The sequence below is a fragment of the Lingula anatina genome, chromosome 3 (genome assembly GCF_051362555.1).
Source record: "Lingula anatina isolate TDL-2025a chromosome 3, LinAna3.0, whole genome shotgun sequence".
Taxonomy (NCBI): Eukaryota; Metazoa; Brachiopoda; class Lingulata; order Lingulida; family Lingulidae; genus Lingula; species Lingula anatina.
The window spans coordinates 15,745,045-15,766,326 of NC_141769.1; the positions used below are offsets into that span (position 1 = coordinate 15,745,045).

The following is a 21,282-nucleotide window of genomic DNA, read 5'->3' on the forward strand; positions in this document are numbered from 1 at the left end:
AAAGGAGCTGCTGAAAAAATTTGGATCAAACAGCTAACACGTTTTTGTCGATTATCTTTTCAAGAACTGAGCTGAAACGTCATAACATTTTGTCAAAACTAGTTTGAGTGATTACATACAAATTTGCACAGCATTTTTTTTTAAATCATATGCCCGAAAACGAAAACATTAATATGCTGTATTATTTCAATAACTGGAAGATCCCAAAGAAGAAAATAAATTTGCAAAATAATTTACAATGAAAAACATCAACAATTAACAATAAGGAGTAATATTTTACGTTATTTCTTCATCTGAAATCAATCAGCATCAATTGTAACCATTCAAAGACATCAATAAATAAGTTTAATTTTAATGGTGCCCGTTGTGCTTGCCATTGCTTCTATTCTTTGACGATGATTATTTTGTCCATTGTGATGAGAAAGGTATTTTTGAAACAATATGCCCACACAGATTGACACAAATGAGATATGTGGCTAAAGAAATGGAAAAAATTCATTTTTTGGATATTCAGAAAATTGTCATTCTTGTTAGGACTCTTGGCATTAAATTACGAAACCCAAATGGTGATTTGGCAATGTGAGTACAGTCCACATTCATGACGAGTTCTATGTTAGTGTCACAGGGCCATTATTTCATAAGTTTCAGCTGGTCCATGGCAGAGGTCAGCTTCTGGATCTCCAGAGAAATTTCTGCCATCTGAAAATAAAATAAAACCGAGAATTAGAAGTTGTAAGTGAGCCTTAACTGAAATATAAATGTTACAAATGACAAGACCAAAAAAGGTGATATCCCCGGCGAAAATTTGTCTCAGGGGCTTCCACAGAATGGTACAAAACAAGTCAATTCCCCATTTGTCATCAAATGTTTGGAATCAAAATTCACTACACACTTGCATTTCCTAAGTATTTTTCACGCTGTGACCGCTTCTCTTCTCCATGATTTTTTTCAAACACTGTGATGAACATTCGTTAAGGTCTCTTTTCAGGCCATCTCAGATTTCCATTCCTCCTCTCACCTTGTCTGCATCCTGCTGCTGAATCTTTTCAGGGACTTTCTGTGCATAGTCTGCCTTCTTCATTTTCTCCTCTATCTTTGACTGCTGGGATAGTAGACTACTCTTCTTGCTGTTCAGCTTATCTATTTCTTTGTCAACATCTATCAAACCCTGGAATATGATGACAAAGTACAGTGCCATTACCACCAGCCCATAAAAGAATATCCTCTAATGAGATAACAAGCTGAACTGATCAAAAATCAGATCCTGTTTGAATGTTCACACAAGTAACTCTCAACTCTTAACCTAATATTGCACAAAAGTAATGGAATTCAAAATTTAACAGTAATGGTATGACAGAGACAGACACCCAACGGTTTCTGCACATAAAAATTCTGGTCTGAGGAGATTTAACCTCAAAACATCATTTAAAATACTTTAAAAAACCTGGATACGTAAGGCAAAGCTCTCATGGATATGCTGAATATCACATCTGGCTATATATCACATCTTACCTTCAACATCATATGTGCCTCACACTGGGCATTGACAGTGTTGACAGCACAGCCCTGGGGGACCTCTCCCTCCACCTGGATGGTCACAGCTGACGAACTGGACAGGGTCTGGATCACGTCTGAATATTTCTGCAACATGGCTGCCGTGGGTTCATCATGCAGACGTAAGTACACTACAGAAGAAAGATAACTGTAATTCTAAAATTTAGTAAACAATTTTTGCCTTCATATCAAGATGCAGCCCAATCCCCTCCATTTGCACAAAAATTCCAATAAAAAATCTAAACATCCAGTGGTCATACTGGATTATTACTTACAATTCCATCTACAAAAACTTATCCGTCTATCAATTATTCCTAGATGATGCACACTATATTGTCCAGAGAGTCAAGTCCCTGCTACAGAATAAAAGTTCATCTGAAATCCGCAACAGATTACTGACAAAATTTTACCAAAAATAATCATGCAAGTAAATTTTTCTGAGCACAACCAGTGACCAACAATCATCATAATTCAAACAGTGCAAGTCATGACAAAAAGAATGTAGGAAAAAGATATAGACCACTTACAGTCAGCTTTAGTCTTGGTCAGGTTATAATCTGCCCTCATTGACCTCACAGTCTTCACCACATTCTGGGCAAAATCCACTCCAGATTCCAGCTCAGTGTCTCTCCATGGAAACTGACAGAATGCAAAATATGGTATTTTCATAAATAAAATAGCTACAAAATTTTCATAGTGGCTGGGATATTCGGGGGAAAATAACCTCAGGCTTTGCACTGGGTCTCCAAAAGGAAAGCACAACATTTCTGAGCCAAAGAACTCAGTACTCAGTATTCCAGTACCTGAAAGTTCATGACCAAATATTTCCATTGTATGACTTGCATAAACCTGCTTGTTAGGTTTTTAATAATAAGAACTGACAAGGCTTTTACAGCAAACCATCAAAACCACCTCTTTGAAGTTGAAGCTGAATCAGACACATGTGCTAATTTAAATCATTTACCTCTTCAACCTCAGGATACGATGTCACACAGATGCTCGGTGGTTCATTGTCAGTTCGTCTTGGCAATCTCTGGAAGAGCTCTTCTGACAGGAAAGGCATGAATGGACTGATTAGCCTCAGTCCCACATTAAGACAAGTGAACAGGGCATTTCTAGAAACTGCTATAGCATCCTTATCTTCTCCATACAGAATGGGTTTCAAGTATTCCTAGAAAACAAAGTTTGTTACATTTAAAAACATTCTGATGTTAAAAAAGGATTTTTTAAAAATCTAATCGAAATGTTATAAAAATCTTTCAAAAGCTAAGTCCTCACATTTTGGATTTTCACGAAACGATTCCAAACGAAATCAAACACATTAAATTATTTTGACAAAAAAAAAAAAAAAAAAAGGCTATAATTAAATCTCCATATAAGTTTCAATGTGTAAAGACATATTCAATGACTGTGAATATTTCAATCAAATAGCAGTTTTAAAAAATAAGTTACATGTCTTCCCAAGACTTACCAGGTACCAGTCACAGAGCTCATACAGCCAGAAATTGTAGATGGCAGTTGTGGTGGTGGGGAAGTCGTACTCCTTGAAACCTTTATTGCACATATCCACAGCATAACTCAGGCGACTCAGAATCCATTTGTCCATCAATTTTTCTCTGCCACTCAGCTGGAAATTCAAATTCATGAATAACCAATTAATTCAAAAACACTGAGAAATTGAACCGAAATATAAAACTATTAATTAACTCAGACTTCTCCTTTAGGATTAATATTTTTCTATTTTCATTTTCAAATCACAGAAAATATGTGGTGCCAACTCAAAGAACCTGGTGTCATTAACCTATCAAATGGATAACACATACAGTCATCCATACCTTCAATGTTGCCTCTGGTTTGAAGTCCTCCCCGAGGCCACTGAGAGCAAATCTGGTGGCATTCCAGAGCTTGTTACAGAAGAACCTGTACCCCTGGACACGCAGCACGTCCAGGTTAATGTCACGTCCTATAATACAGTATTAAAAAATTATACGGTTTACTTCAGCAAAACTGACCTCCATTGACACAGCATGGCCTTGTCAGTGTTTAAACTAAAATATGCCAATTACAGATGCTTTGTGAAAACCGACTTTCCCAGTTCAAACCAAAGAAAATACCATTACTTTATTAATCACTGCATGGTTGAGTCATGGAGACCGGGGGAAGTGGAGGAAGATAACTTTTGCAGACTGAATTTCCACACAGGTCATAACTCAATGTTGTTTTATCACAGAAATCCTATCTTACCTTGTGAGGTATATTACAGAAATCCTACCTTACCTTGTGAGGTATATGAGCAGAGGGCAAAACGTAAAGCATCAGTTCCACATTCAGGAATACCATTAGGGAAATCTTCTTTCTGAAAGGGGTATTAGATAATATTCAGATCTCTTAAAATAAAGTGAACTTCATTTTTCTTTTTCACGAAAAGGTGAATAAATTCTATATGCAAACACTATATACATTTTAGTTCTACAACTGGGGAACTGCAGTGAATTCTTATCAGCTGGGGCAAATAAAGCCTTTAAAATAAATCACTTGACCAAATATAACCTAAGTAATTTATAACTTTTGCTTACCTGTCCTTTCTTGGCCCTCTCAATTTCCTTAGGATCTAAATTGCTGTTGTACAGTTGCTTGTGCAAATCCTACAAAGAAAACAATACACTTCTACTTCAAAAAGAACAAAGGTATAACAAATACATAAAGATCCAAATACTGGAACACAGTTTATTGGTTAGGAGTCTTCACGTGCTACAAAATATAGGTAGTGAATCAATAGTAAATTCTTTCATTTGCCACATGAAGGAATATACGGAAACTATTTAAGATACAAATATCTAAAATCTTCTCAGTTAACTCTCTATCATTAGGTGCATCATTCTGTTTTTCCACAGGATCTGAATCATTCTAATAAAATAAATTAGGATATATTTACCTCAAGTGAAATGCCATTGATCACATCCACTGGGTCTATAGTGTTACCCAGGGACTTGCTCATCTTCCTGCCATGAGCATCTCTAACCAAGGCATGGAGGTAGACCTTAAAGAATATAACACTCAGAGATCAAAATCACATGTTGTAAGAAAAAGATCTGCATCTTAAAATACACCAAATATGAAAATTTAATGGCCAACTAAATTGAGATTGCTGCAATTTTGTATTGCATGCATCGTATTTTAATTTCCTGTTTAACTATTTTGATACAATAATAACTGTCCATGAAAACTATAAATCTATAAAACTATAAACACCTTACTGAAAAATTCTGAAAACAAGCTTTTAAAATTCACTTTGTTACTTTAACATAATTTATAACATGTTTCTCACAGTCTATGCATATAACATTTTGCTCATATTGTTTTATAAGTTTTTTATCACATGTACCTCTTTGAAAGGCAGTTTTCCCACCAACTTGGTCCCCAGCATCACCATCCTGGCCACCCAGAAGAACAAGATGTCATGACCAGTCTCCAATAGAGTTCCAGGGTAGAAGAAATCCAATTCCTGAGTCTTTAAAGAAGAAAAAACACCTAGACTGTTAAAATGTTGTTCATATACACACCTGTTTCATATAAAAAACTGCTTAATAAGAGAATTCTAATATGTGTTTTATATATTTTTCTACATCAGATAAAACTTATTTAAACCAAAATTTTATCTCCTTAAGTTACTTTAAATTTAATGACTTAATTTTCGCCAACTTAGTCTAGATTTATCTTTCAACAGTACATTCAGATGCATACTAAAGGCCTCTTAGGACTGCTCCTAGCAGATTTCAATCTAACAACATAATCTCAAAGATGTTTACAAGGCCATATCTTGCTACTTTTTAAAAACTTCCAATTACCTGTTCAGGCCATCCAAAGATAGAGAAAGGGAAGAGACCTGAAGAGAACCATGTGTCCAGCACATCCCCATCTACAATTAATAATTTATTAAAATAAATAAATCTTAAGTGCTTAAACTGGTAAATCAGTTTGAGGTATGTATGTCATGAATCCTTATACCCCATAATTGGCAAAGCTACCAACATTATGTATTTTCAATGCAATTCAACCATGATAACAGAATTGATAATCTCAATATTGTGACCTTAATAACATAATCCCCTTTAAAACCAAGTGATCTAACATATGTTAAGATCCAGAGATTTTAAATAATTAAAATATTCTTCTGCAATTTGACAAGGAAAGTCTAAAACTATTCCTTTGAAAATCTGTTTAATGTCCCTAGACATGACATCATGTAAAACTTAATATATTAATTTAAGTTAAAAGTATTTTTCTCCTCTAGTTGTCTTACTATCAGCACTTCTCACCAAAATCCCTACCTTGCTTAAGTATAATTTTATCTGGAGTGACCTTGAATTTTGCAGCTGCCTTTTCTTTGGCCTCTTCTTCAGTTCTACCACTGAACCAGTAACTGCCATCTGATTCCTACCAATAGTTAAGACAAAATTATTGATTTCACAGAAGAGATGATAGTCCGTTAACATATTATAATGCACACCAGGCTAACACAATCAAAGTATAAAAAACAATGTTGCACTAAAACAGATTCATAATTTTTAAAATATTGACATAAATTCAAAACTTTTCTGTACCTCTCCCTTTGGAACATTCGGATCATTGACTTCAGCAAAGTATGCTGGGATACGGTGGCCCCACCACAACTGACGAGATATGCACCAATCTCTGTACAAAATAAAAGATCGTTATAAACACTTGTAAATAGGGGAAAAACTGGGGAATCAAGAAAGTATGCTGGAATGTTTCAATCACAATATTGAGAAAGGCACTTACACAAGGATAAGGGGTGCATAATTTCATACACAAAGTACAACAACTACAATTAAAACATTATTACGGGCATGACCAAATATATCAAGGAAAGAAATAACTTAATTCATGACATAGTGACCTGCAGTTTTCCATCCAGTTGAACCACGTCTTCAGATGGATGTCAGGAATGATTTTCAGTTCTCCACTTCTCACAGCCTGAGACAAACAAGGTGGTCAATTATAATGTGGTCTTATCAGAGTTGATATTATTCATTTTGCGATTTAGTTTCTTTTTTGTTGTCTATCTCATTAATTCTTTATTCATATAATTTTTAAAATCCAACATCAACACTGAACTGAAACCCTGAAACTGAAATCATCAAGAACTAGAGGATCAGAGAGGCGATACCGCCTCCAAATATTGTACCACCAGCTGGAGCAAGCGCATTCGTATAGACCCCCACATACACAAAATAAGGGACACAGCCACTAGTTTTGTGCTTGACAAGCTGTAAAAATGCAATCAACAAGAATTTTTAAACTATTGCAAAAAATATATATGGTACAATCAAATTTAAGTTCTTCGTAAGGTAGGTCAAGGGTCAATTTCAAGGTCACAGTAAATTGCCCGTATATGACTTCCTATTCAAGTTCAAGAGTAACTATGGACCTATCTCTGTCAAGTTTGAAGTTAAAAGAGAAAGAAATTAGCAGAGTTCAGTTCATGATAATAAGTAGGTCAAAGGTCATTTTCAAGGTCACACTTAGATTGCCAGTATAGGACTTCCTATTCAACTTCAATAGTAACTATGGACCTATCTCAGCCAGTTTTGGAGATAAAAGGGAAGCAAAATTTGCAAAATTCAGTTCATGGTGAAAAGTAGGTCAAAGGTCAATTTCAAGGTCACATTTAGATTGCCAGTATATGACTTTCTATTCAAGTTCAATAGTAACTATGGACCTATCTCTGCCAGTGTTGGAGATAAAAGGGAAGCAAAATTTGCAAAGTTCAGTTTATGGTGAAAAGTAGGACAAAGGTCAATTTTAATGTCACATTTATATTGCCAGTATATGACTTCCTATTCAAGTTCAATAGCAACTACGGACCTATCTCAGCCAGTTTTGGAGATAAAAGGAAAGCAAAATTTGCAAAATTCAGTTCATGGTGTAAAGTAGGTCAAAGGTCAATTTTAAGGTCACATTTAGATTGCCAGTATATGACTTCCTATTCAAGTTCAATAGTAACTATGGACCTATCTCATCCAGTTTTGGAGATAAAAGGGAAGCAAAATTTGCAAAATTCAGTTCATGGTGTAAAGTAGGTCAAAGGTCAATTTTAAGGTCACATTTAGATTGCCAGTATATGACTTCCTTTTCAAGTTCAATAGTAACTATGGACCTATCTCTGCCAGTATTGGAGATTAAAGGGAAGAAAAGTTTGCAAAGTTCAGTTCATGGTGAAAAGTAGGTCAAAGGTCAATTTTAAGGTCACATTTAGATTGCCAGTATATGACTTCCTATTCAAGTTCAATAGTAACTACGGACCTATCTCAGCCAGTTTTGGAGATAAAAGGAAAGCAAAATTTGCAAAATTCAGTTCATGGTGTAAAGTAGGTCAAAGGTCAATTTTAAGGTCACATTTAGATTGCCAATATATGACTTCCTATTCAACTTCAATAGTAACTATGGACCTATCTCTGCCAGTTTTGGAGATAAAAGGGAGGAAAAATTTGCAAAGTTCAGTTCATGGTGAAAAGTAGGTCAAAGGTCAATTTTAAGGTCACATTTAGATTGCCAGTATATGACTTCCTATTCAAGTTCAATAGTAACTATGGACCTATCTCTGCCAGTTTTGGAGATAAAAGGGAAGCAAATTTTGCAAAGTTCAGTTTATGGTGAAAAGTAGGTCAAAGGTCAATTTTAAGGTCACATTTAGATTGCCAGTATATGACTTCCTATTCAAGTTCAATAGTAACTACGGACCTATCTCTGCCAGTTTTGGAGATAAAAGGAAAGCAAAATTTGCAAAATTCAGTTCATGGTGTAAAGTAGGTCAAAGGTCAATTTTAAGGTCACATTTAGATTGCCAGTATATGACTTCCTTTTCAAGTTCAATAGTAACTATGGACCTATCTCTGCCAGTTTTGGAGATAAAAGGGAAGAAAAATTTGCAAAGTTCAGTTTATGGTGAAAAGTAGGTCAAAGGTCAATTTTAAGGTCACATTTAGATTGCCAGTATATGACTTCTTATTCAAGTTCAATAGTAACTACGGACCTATCTCTGCCAGTTTTGGAGATAAAAGGAAAGCAAAATTTGCAAAATTCAGTTCATGGTGAAAAGTAGGTCAAAGGTCAATTTTAATGTCACATATAGATTGCCAGTATATGACTTCCTATTCAAGTTCAATAGTAACTACGGACCTATCTCTGCCAGTTTTGGAGATAAAAGGAAAGCAAAATTTGCAAAATTCAGTTCATGGTGTAAAGTAGGTCAAAGGTCAATTTTAAGGTCACATTTAGATTGCCAGTATATGACTTCCTATTCAACTTCAATAATAACTATGGACCTATCTCTGCCAGTTTTGGAGATAAAAGGGAAGAAAAATTTGCAAAGTTCAGTTCATGGTGAAAAGTAGGTCAAAGGTCAATTTTAAGGTCACATTTAGATTGCCAGTATATGACTTCCTATTCAAGTTCAATAGTAACTACGGACCTATCTCTGCCAGTTTTGGAGATAAAAGGGAAGAAAAATTTGCAAAGTTCAGTTCATGGTGAAAAGTAGGTCAAAGGTCAATTTCAAGGTCATAGTAAGATTGCCAGTATATGACTTCCTATTCAACTTCAATAGTAACTATGGACCTATCTCTGCCAGTTTTGGAGATATAAGGGACTAGATGTTATAATTTTGGAGTTACCATAATGTGCCTTAAATTTCGTACAGAAAAAGTTAATTAAAATAAAGAAAATGTCATTTTGGTCAAAATTCTTGAAATAGGAGGTGCTCTGAAGTTTCAGAAGTTCAAATTTGATGAAATAATGTCATTTTTGAACACAAGTTGTCTGCTTTGCCAAGCCTTATGTTTTATTTTTCCAGAGTTCAAAATTTATTATCCATTACCGTACTGCACATTTTGCTTTTACCACCAATATGTACTTTTTGATAGAGCGTAACTCGAAAACCGTATGGAATACAAAAAAACGGAGACCACCTCCAGTGTTGGGCTTTACATGCTCTACAAAATGCAAAAAAGAATGGGTCTCTAGCATTAACGGTTCCCGAATTAGAGACAGTTTTCAGTTTCGGTATCTTATGGCTGCTACTCCCGTGAAAATGCACCGATTGACCCCAAATTCATGGAGATGAAAGATGACCTGAAGGGTAACACTTTCCAATAATATTATTGGTTAAGTCTGTGTGGTGTCTGAATAACAGGGCAAAAAAAATTTTTTTCGTAAAAAATTTCATTTTTTTTTAAATTTTGGCCCATTTGACCTTGAAGTAGAGGTCAAAGGTCAAATCCAAGGGTATATTTGAAATCTACACATATGACTTTTGGAAAGCCGTCTATAGAAATTTTTCCCATAACTCTTTCCGTAGGGTAGATAATTAGCATTTAATTTTGCCATTTTTAGACAAGGGTGCATTGCAATGAGTGCCACACCCAGACCCCAATAACGACAAAGCCCAAATTTTACGTGGAACGAGTTGAGATTATAGGTGACCTAAATCCATGAGATGGGTACGGGGGCCCTTACCGTCTAGGAGGAGAAGCGGTAACGGTAGCCGTCCGGCGGAGCCGGCGGAGCCGGCGGAGCCAACGGAGCCGGCGGAACGATCCGGACGGGACCGAAACCATGTGTACCGCCAGCGCTAACGCTGGTGGTACAATAAATCAACAAAACAATAGTTTGTCTTCCTTAAATGAAATTTATATTTTAAAAAATATCATACAATTTCATGGACAAAAGAGAAAATTGTAAGTTCCTCTAAAAAATAGAAGGGCTAGTCAACAAACTTAATGTCAATTTGCTGATACACAACAGTAAAAAAAAAAACATTCAGATCTGTTATTTTTTCCAATATTAAAACTTTGTCTTTGTCTTAAACCTTTTATTGCCAGACTCTCTAGATAAAGCCATTCTCCCCTCTCACCTCCACTGCCTTGCTGGCCATATCAGAGCAGTCCACATACCACTGGGGCTTCAGCAGTGGCTCTATGATATCTTTGGAGCGACTGAAAATCACATCAACACGTGAATAGTTATTATGACATTCATCAATGATAAAACTCTGATAATTTAATAATCTATAGCTCACTTTAATAATTTAAGAATAACATAAAAACAATAATGAATTGTACACTTTTCTCTGCTTTTGTTCAAAACACACCTCTTAATATATTTTTCAGCACATAGTTTACGGATGTAAGAAGGAATATTTCACAAACAAAATGCGTCATATAAATAAAAACATCAGCAGTACATCATACTACTCAGTAACAGAACTTTTATAATTTTAGTTACCTGCAGACTGGCACCACCATAGGATTATCTTGTATATCACGGAATAGCTGCAACTCCTTCAGTTCCTTCAGTACAGCCTTCCTGGCATCAAACCTCTTCATGCCCTAGAGATTTAAAAAGAATCATGAGACAGGAGAAAATTCATCATCGATTCCAAACTTTACAGCAAATATCTTTATCAATAACATATTAAACCAAGATGGAAAAACCTTTCTCTGGCACAGCAATCAGAAAGCTCTCTCAGTTACAACCATCCTAAATAAAGATCTCTCAATGACATTTTCCTTACAGTAAATATCCCACAGTCTCCACAAATGTTCCCACTGTCATCTATGATGGTGATGAAGTCTAGGTTGTGCCTCTTGCCTACATCATAATCATTGTGATCATGGGCTGGGGTGATCTTCACAGCACCTGTAAGTACAATTAAGAAATCAATGTGGTTACAGTGAAAAAAAACATGGGTTTTACTTTACTTTTTCACTATTACATAAGGAATATCTACAAAACCTGTTTTTGGTTCACTCTTAAGTCTGAACTATAAATGCTTCATGGAATAGGCACATCCTGTGGGCCTTGTATACCTACCTGTACCAAAGTTCATGTCCACAAACTCATCACACACAATTGGCATCTTTCTGTCACAGAATGGGTGTTGCACATACTTCCCATGCAGGTGCTTGTATCTCTCGTCACTAGGGTGTACAGCTACGGCTGAGTCTCCCAGCATGGTCTCAATACGAGTGGTGGCCACAACTACTTCTTCATCTGAAATAAACAGATTTATCTCTTTTTTTCAACATTGAAGTAGTTACTAACAGGGTGGTAGGGGGGGGGGAGAGTTTGTATTAAGAACTTTAACATAAAAAGAAACAGATGAAACCTTCTGATATGCATGAACACATACACATGTTGAAATATCCACCAAAAATTCTAAAAGATCCATTCCCAAATTTACTACCTAGTACTGAAAGTAGCTCAGAGCGAGCACACACACCAAGCATAAAAAAAATGCTGGTTTGAGCAAAATACTATCCATTCAGCTCAACAAAATAGCAGAGGAAAGACAGACTTGGCATCTAATGATAGATAAGATAGACAACTGAGGAATAGGAAAGAAAGGAGTGAAGAGAATAAGAGAATTCAGGCATTGCCATGTAGTGTGTCAAGTGATGCAGTCAGAACACACTACAGACAATGATTTTCTTGTTTATTTGTAATCATCCAATAAAATAAGTCCAGTTCTTAAAATTCCAAGTTGTCTTCAAATCATTGAAGAGATTCACATAAACAAGACTGATAAACTTCAACAAATTCTCTTTCAGGAAAAAAACCCAGCCACTTGAATAATATATAACTTCCACTAAAATTCCTCTTTTCATAAATGTTCCAACAAATTTTTATAATAAATCAGGCAACTTTCAAAACTTTCTCTTCCACAAGGCAAGATGCTATAACCCCAAATTTGAGAGTTAAAAATTATAAAATACAAACTAATTGTTTTACATAAAACAATAAAAAAATATACCCACCAGAATCTACCACCTTGTAAGCAAAGGACACCAACACCCCAAACTCCACCTTGTCCTTATACCCTGGCACTGGAAGGGGGGTCCTGCCCGTGATCTCCTTCTTGTCAACCTGATAATTAAACCAGGAGAACAATGTGAGATTTTCAGTATTGCACAATGCATATGTTTTAAGTGACTGATGTTGAGAAAAAAAGATTACTCTGTTTTGATGTAATTAAGAAGTATATCCTTAAGAGATTATTACAAAAAAAGGTCTTACTTTGAATGTCTCAACATTTGAACACCCTAATTAATTACAATGAAAAAAAAAAAAAGAAAAAAAAACATTAAGATAACGTTTCCTTAAATGTTTTCTCATAAACATTATAACATTTAAAAATGTTTCTCTTGAAACAATGTAATAAGCATTATCTTTTCAAACATTTTTAAAAATGTTTCTCAAAAACGTTAAAACATTTTTGAAACCATACCAAATCAATATCTAAACAATTAAACACCCTACTTAATTACATGGAAACAATATGGTTATAATTTGGAAAAAAGGAAAAAATAAAAACATTATGTTTTCTAGAAACATTATCACGAAGTTGAAAAGCATTTTTCTTGAAACATTGTAATAACATTTTAAACACATTTTAATAACATTTGTTTGAAATGTATAAACCATAGCCCTGTTTATTTGAAATAGCAGACATGAAAATGAGATGAACCCATGTCCCTGTACATAATATACATATAATACTTACTTCTATATCTGAGATGGCAGAGTTCAAGGTACAGGACCAGTTTACAAGTCTTGTGCTTCTGTATATAATTCCTTCCTCATGGAGCCTCACAAAAGCTTCTTTTACAGCAATGCAGAGTTTCTGAATTGATAGAAAATACAATGTGATGCATTATTCAAATAAAATAAACAAAATACAGGAAAATAATATGAGGATCTGTGTGTTAAAGTCTTAATAACTTGGGCCTTTGGGAAAATCAGTTGGGATTTCTATAAGAAATGAATATCCATATCAAGGGTCACAATTATCTGATGTTGCATTACTGGTTTTCTTCTAGTACTCTCATTTTTCTCCAAATATATCAGTTTGAAAATTACCTACAACATCAAATATTTGAACCAAATAAATGCTGAACTGAAGACAACAAGAAAATCATAATTACGATATTTTTTATTTATCTACTTAACTGATCAATCATTATCACTTTTATCAATCAATGAAAAGAATTCAAACCAGCATGTGATCAGTGATGTCCAGCGAGTACTCACAGGGTCCATGGTAAAACAAGCCCTTTCCCAGTCAAATGAACTGCCCATCTTCCTGAGCTGATGATAGATATTATCTCCTTTCCTAAAATCACGGACAAGATGCACAATGATTTAAAACATGCATGACATTAAAATATATACACAGCAGAACAAAAAAACTGCTAATCCAACACGCATTGAAAATGGTTATCCTGTATTTATGCAAATATCTAAATTATTGTCAGGACTTGCTCTCATCTGTTCAAAACCCAGTGATCTGACTTCATTATTTCCATATCCTAAAATTATCTAATAAGACATAACAACCTACCACCTTGTTTACATTTATATAACATAATATTTAACAAATATATCATTTGAGTCTTCCAATATTTTAATCGAGAACTCACTCGTTCTTCCATTTCCACACTTCATCCACAAACTTTTCTCTTCCCAGATCATGCCTGCTCTGTCCCTTCTCTCTCATCAGTTTTTTCTCCACCACCACCTGTGTGGCAATACCAGCATGGTCGCACCCTGGGTTCCACAGGGTAGTTTCACCTCTCATCCTGTGCCTTAAGTCAAATATCATACAGTCAAATTATTATTATAAATTATTATTTATTTCGGTACAAGTATGTTTTTACAATTCATATGACATATATTCCACAATTAGAGCTTAATCCTACCCTGGTTTTCACCTCATTCAGTGCCTAAAGTCAAACATAAGCTGAAACAACTGCAATGCCATGCCCTACGTGCAGGGTGGTTTCACTTCAAATGCTGAGTATGAAGGAAAACCCCATGCATTAAGTTTTTAGCCCAAATATTAATAATTTTAACTAAAAAGTTAAACTTAAAATAAAACAAGGCAGCAAAGCTGTCAAATGTACAGACAAAAAACAGAAAATAAAGATGCAAAAAAGGTCATTTTGTCAATTTTGATGCAATAATAAATAATGCTTATAATAGCACTATCAGTCAACACTGAATTTTATAATCATGCACAACAGGTAAAATGGTCAATAACATGAGCGGACCCAGAGATATTCTCTGACAGTATTCCAAAGTATCTATTTTGATCCATCCTCCATTTTGATGGTCTTCCAACAGAAGAAAAAATAGATACCAGGCAATATAAACTTAATAACCTGACTGTCTTCCGGAAGTCCCAGAAGATGGTCTCAATCTACCCTTTCAATAAGATTACAGTTTCAGGACCATGAGAGTTCAAATTCACATGATGTAAGTCTCAATATTTGAAAAATGATGACAGTGCATAAAATAATATTACATAAGTAACATAATGTTTAAAGACATAAAAAACAATACAACTGCTTATGTGGAAATACAGAAATGTCAGAGTCTCAGGCGGATGAGAGTTAAAAGTCACAAATGCAAGTGTTTGAGAAAAAATTATAAAGGAAAACATAACAAAACTAGAAAAGCACTCCGAGAGTGCAGACCTCTGCCAAGGTAGCAATTGTTGATTATTATTGATCTTTGTCCTCTTTGGCCCACTTCTGACAGTTCCTGAAAATTTCAGCAAAATCGGTCCATAACTTTTTGAGTTATGTTGATGACAAACAGGGGTGAAAATATAACCTCCTTGGCAGAGGTAAATATAATTCCAATGAAGCTGCTATTCAAACTTTTAATCTTTCAGTTTGATATATATATATATATATATATATATATATATATATATATATATATATATATATAACTTATTTGCAATATTAAACAAAATTTACCTGCATAATTATCACTGCTTCCTTATTATTAATCTAGCAGAGAGCTTAACCTATGGGAGTTTACAGGGAAATATCAACAAGTGTGCTTTATGTATCAATTAGGCAAATTACTTTATAACTGAAATTAGCGAATGTGATACCCAAGGGAAATTTATAGACTGACCCTGTCAAAGGTCTTTCAGGCCCATAAGTCACAACTTAAGAAGAGCACAAAACAATAATGCACAAAATAGGAGACTACCACTTCTGATGCAATAATACATTATGTTTAACTGCACAGTCAACATCAAATTTTAATTTAGCACAACAGGTAACACCGACGAAAGTAAAAGCATAAGGCTTCAGGCCCATCAGAGTTCAAGTTTATACTTAGAAAGTGCCAGAATGAGAAAAATGAAATTTCACACAAAATTGCATTAAATTCAATAATAAATGATAACCCAATTGACCTGGCTTTCTAATTTGATTTGCATGCCAATCCTAAAAATCATACTCTTAAGTTAAATATAATAATAAATAACACAGTTTTCTTTTCATAATGTTTGCAGTAGCAGTGCAAAAAGATTATTGTCAATTTTGATGTAACATTATATAATAAATTATAGAATAATTATCACCAATTTTTGATTATTGACTATAAATAGCATGAACATGTAGAAAATTTGATTAACATCCGGCTTCATGTCCATGGGAGCTCCGAGTCCCACAATGAATATGCCAAAAAGATAATGAATATTTCACTAAAATGTATAACTTCCAGAAAAAGAAGCCCATTAGACTGCTTTTCCAACTTGGGCTGCATTTTAGTCCTGTGTTTCTTTTTTGAAAGTTTGACAATCATAAGTAACACGGTTTTCCCATCATGGTCATCATGGCAGATGTGGATGATCGAATCTGACAAACTGCAATGATATGAGTTTATTTCCGTTTTGGACACTTGATTACACAATACATGATAACAAGTTTACCATCATTTTTACATAATCAACTAACAATGTTGTAAAGATGCAGGAAATATCAAACAAACACTTTTACGTATCTTATTAGTTCAATAATGATACTGTTAACATGCCTAAGAATTGAATCTGAGGAAATTTGAAAAAACAGTACAACTTCTAAAATAATGGCCGATAACGCTGATTTTCGAACTCAACCTGCATTTTTGTAAGATTGACCACTCCTGTGAGTATAATGACAATTGGCTAAGATGTTTTTCTTATATTGTGTTATTTATGTTGCATATATGTTGAAAAAAGTGAAAAAACAGCATAAAAAAATTAAAAGAAAATGTAAAATAAAACATAACAAAAAATACCAATAAAGCTGCTATTCAAACTTTTAATCTAGCTGTACAATTACTAACATGATATGAATAACCCTATTGAGTTTGAGAATAATAAGGCACTGTTATTCATCTTTAGCATTAATGTAAGCGTTACACAAAATTTTTTTTGTAAACTTATTTTCCATATTAAATAACATTTACCTGCATAATAATCATCGATTCCTAATTATGTGACACAGTTAAGAAAGCTAAACCGATGGGACTTTACAATGAAATCTCGATGTGTGTTTATGTAATCTCATTTAATGCCCACTTGAAAATTAATTAAGCAAATTATTTTATAACCCTGAAATAACTTGAAAATCAATTAAGCAAATTATTTTATAACCCTGAATTAACTGCCTACTATCCATATACATTTATTGCACCAAATAGCACTGTACTGCATTGCTTTCAAAACAGAAAACAATTACGATAGTTTTCCAACACAAGCTGCACTTCAGTCTTTTCAGTAAGGTTGATTATCATAAGTAACATGGTTTTCCCTTAATCGCTATCCTGGCAGCAGTGTCCAAAATAGGGTTTTCTTTAACTTTCATGCAATATAACATAATACTTAACAGCATAATGACCATCAAATTTTTTATAAAAAAATAAAAGTATCATGGATATTCAGAAAATGTGATATGGAAAGGTCTCCAAGGACATGGAAGTTAGGGTCACACTTTCAAAATGCCAAAATGTTAACAAGAGATAACTGTACTGAAATGATTTTCTTTCCATTTTCAACACCTTTTTTACATAAAACCATCATCAATTAACTGTCATTTTTAAATGATCAACTAGGAAAATTGTTGACATAGGAAAAATATCAATAGAACAATTTATAATGTCCAATTAGCTCCATTTGGAGATTCTGAACATAGTGAATGATTGAATCTGACGAACTGCAATGATGAGTTCCTTTCCATTTTTGATACTTTATTACACAATGCAGGATAATAGGTTTACCGTCATTTTTATATAATCAACTAACAATATTGTTAAGAAGCAGAAAATGTTAAAACAACACTTTAACATATCCAATTAGTACCGTTATGAGACTGTTAACATGCTTAAGAATTAAATCTGAAGAAAAACCACTTATATACAAAAAGGCTAATAACTTCATCAAAACTTAACTGATCAAGCTTATTTTCAAACTTGATCTGTATACTGGTCAGATTGATCACTCCTGTGAGTTGCAAGACAAAAGGCTGATTGGTTTTCCTTAAAATGCGTTATCAGTGTTGCATGTATGCTGAATAAAGGGAAAAAAACAGCATTACTTTTGTAAAAATAGTCCAATCATGCCAATTTTCAAACTTGACCTGCGTATTATAAATATTCACCAGTTCTGTAAATTTCAATCCCAGGAAAGGAAAAACATTTTTACACTTATCATGTTATCGGTGTTATAAAAGTGCTGAAAAAATTGAAAAAAAAAAACAAAAAAAAAAAAAAAACAGGATAACTTCCATAAAAATTGCCCGATCTTGCTGATTTTCAAACTTGACCTGCGTATTATGAAAATCCATTAGTTCTGTAAGTTTCAAGCCAAATGAAAAAACAGTTTTCCACTTATTGTGTTATCAGTGCTGCATATATGCTGAAAAAAGTGAAAAAACAGCATAAATTCCCTAACAATAATCGAATCATGCTGATTTTCGAACTTGACCTGCGTATTATGAATATTTATCAGTTCTGCAAGTTTCAAGCCAAAAGGTAAATTGGTTTTCCACTTATGGTGTTATCGGTGCTGCATATATGCTGAAAAAAAGTGAAAAAACAGCATAAATTCCCAAAAAATGACCCAATCATGCTGATTTTCGAACTTGACCTGTGTATTATGAATATTTATCAGTTTTGTAAGTTTCAAGCCAAAAGGTAGAATGGTTTTCCACTTATCGTGTTATCGGGGTTGCATATATGCTGAAAAAAGTGAAAAAACAGCATAAATTCCCTAAAAATGACCCGATCATGCTGATTTTCGAACTTGACCTGCGTATTATGAATATTCATCAGTTCTGTAACTTTCAAGCCAAAAGGTAAAATGGTTTTTCACTTATCGTGTTATCGATGCTGCATATATGCAGAAAAAAGTGAAAAAACAGCATAAATTCCCTATAAGTGACCCGATCATGCTGATTTTCGAACTTGACCTGCGTATTATGAATATTTATCAGTTCTGTAAGTTTCAAGCCAAAAGAAAAAACAGTTTTCCACTTATCGTGTTATCGGTAAAAGTGCACGGCGACGACGGCAACGACGGCGACGACGGCGACGGCGACGACAGACGCAGATGATGGCTATATGTACAGACACATCTGTGTCTGTACATAAAAATGAACATTATCTTTCTCCACTGATAACAATCATGAGAGCATTTAGTTTATTACAACATAGCAGTGAAAAGTCTCCAACTTACCATCTCGTGATGCAGTCCTCCACAGCATTAGTCAAACCATGCCCTAGATGTAGGTTACCTGTCACATTGGGAGGGGGAATTACTATTGTAAACTGCCCTTTAGGATTGTCTTCATAGGCCGAGGATCTCTGAATCAGTGGAATTTCAAGAAAAAAACATCAATTCTGTCACAATTCTAATTACAAAATTATTAATGTAAATCAATTGGAATGATCAAAGAAGTTGTTTCCACCTTTTAAAGAACAACTCGTTTCCATGTGCCAGCCTGATAACCCTGCTGCCATCTGGTGATACAGTATACAGAAGAGCACGTGTAACTTATATTCTCATACTGTATGCAATTTATACACACCCCATACTCTGGTTTGAAGAAGCCACTTTTCTCCCACCAACTATACCAGGCTGCCTCTACATACTGCGGGCTGTAGGCTTCGGGCATGGCACCACTCACATCTGAATAAAAAAAAGCATATGGTATTTTCTAATAATATCAATAATTTATAAATAGATATTTAAGTCAATTTGGTGTTTCCAAAAAAGATAACACTGACCCAAAAATAAAGAAGTTTATAATAATAATAATAATAATAATAATAATAATAATAATAATAATAATAATAATAATAATAATAAGTGTTTGTTTTCTTGCACTTGTTACCTTTCTTTTCTCCTTCAGGAGTGTTCTTGTCATATGTAATGATGACTTTTTCTTTCTTTTCTTTGGCAGGCTTCTTTTTCTTAAAATAAAAATAACTACATATATTGTTTCTTCAAAATACTTAGTACAGTATACACAAGAAGTATTTACTTTTACTCTTAAATTACAGTTAGAACTTACAAAGAAAATTTGATCAGGACCTTATTTCTTTCAATGAAAACACACCTCTCCAGCTCCTTCAGTGTTCTTCTGCTGCTGCTTGGCCTGTTTTGCCAGAAATTTCTCCATTTTTTCCTTCTTTTTAGCTTCTTTTAGCAGCTGTGCTGGTGTCTTCTGCACAGGTTCGCCATCACCATTTGCTGCTGTGTCAGCCATAGTCACTGCAAAATAAGATGCTATTGATAAGGAAATGATTTCCATTTAATATATCTCATGTTCAAAATTGTTGTCTAAAATATATAAAAACAGGATCCAATCTGATACTATTTCAATCTCAAACTGAACATTTACCCGTTTTCAGAAAATGAAAGATTATATATCATTTCAATTAAAATGTTTCTTATCATCTGTTAAACAATTCTACTTATCAAATCTAATATAAATCTAATATATATCAAGCATAATGTATTGATGAATCGATAGAGACGGACTGCACACCCCGGAGGTCTCTCAGATTTGCCTCTGCTTGATGCGCATGAGCTGAAAGGATGGTTCACGCCCCAAACGATTCATGCCACACCAGTCATACTAATTATCTGAATCAACCAGAATCAAGATCTTGATCGACAGAGGTCGAAACATTGTGTTGAGTTCAACTCAAATGGAACTTAAAGTGGAAAAAAAAATGGAAAGTTACTTTGATGTTAAAATTATCTTATTAAGATAGTATTTCATGTATTTTGTGGAAGTTGGGGATATTTAAGTATTTAGTGACACCCTCCAAGATGGTACACATTTTGGCAGGGCACAGCCACTCATAATTTTTCAGAATGATAATTACATCACATACTCAACTTTATTCTTGATCGATGCATTCGATTAACAATAAGGCTACAGAAGCCAAACAGGCAACAATTTTTGGAGACCTTATATTACTCTGTTGGCAGTTACTGCCACGCACCTTGAGGCTTGAAGTTGAAGGCGTCTGCTGCTAGTAAAATAAAATCCGCCTTATTTACCGGTTGAATGGGACATTAACTTTATCGAAAACCCAAATGCTGATCTACATACCCAGTATAAACTCCCTGGATGAACTGCTGCTAAAGTTTCGTCAGGTATCAGTCAAGATGTGTGTAGAGGTGCCTTTTAACCGGTCTTAAATATCTTTCTACAGCTTTCCATGTGTTGCATGAGATAGAGCCTCGTTTTTAGACTACATAAGGCTGATTTGTTCTAACATTGCAACTCCGATTAAAAACAATTCAATATATATAAAGTATTGATTTTACATCAGATCTAACTGTACTGCAAACGG

At 34.2% G+C, this 21,282-nt stretch overlaps 1 protein-coding gene across 1 annotated transcript; it reads right to left on the minus strand.

The window, feature by feature from the left end:
• Positions 1 to 269: 269 nt before the first annotated feature.
• On the minus strand, positions 270 to 21,199 carry LOC106176079 (valine--tRNA ligase). Its single transcript, XM_013558300.2, has 28 exons — positions 21,039 to 21,199; positions 20,034 to 20,188; positions 19,809 to 19,887; positions 19,503 to 19,603; positions 19,151 to 19,278; positions 14,055 to 14,219; positions 13,666 to 13,747; positions 13,139 to 13,258; positions 12,393 to 12,501; positions 11,449 to 11,628; positions 11,150 to 11,274; positions 10,861 to 10,964; positions 10,490 to 10,571; positions 6,476 to 6,552; positions 6,159 to 6,249; positions 5,886 to 5,991; positions 5,403 to 5,473; positions 4,940 to 5,065; positions 4,490 to 4,594; positions 4,131 to 4,199; positions 3,832 to 3,910; positions 3,390 to 3,517; positions 3,026 to 3,181; positions 2,519 to 2,725; positions 2,082 to 2,193; positions 1,513 to 1,685; positions 1,019 to 1,168; positions 270 to 699 (listed from the first exon to the last, which is right to left on the minus strand). The coding sequence occupies exons 2-28, from the start codon at positions 20,181 to 20,183 to the stop codon at positions 631 to 633; spliced, it is 3,144 nt and encodes a 1,047-aa protein (XP_013413754.2). The 5' UTR covers positions 20,184 to 20,188; positions 21,039 to 21,199; the 3' UTR covers positions 270 to 630.
• Between the last annotated feature and the right edge of the window lie 83 nt (positions 21,200 to 21,282).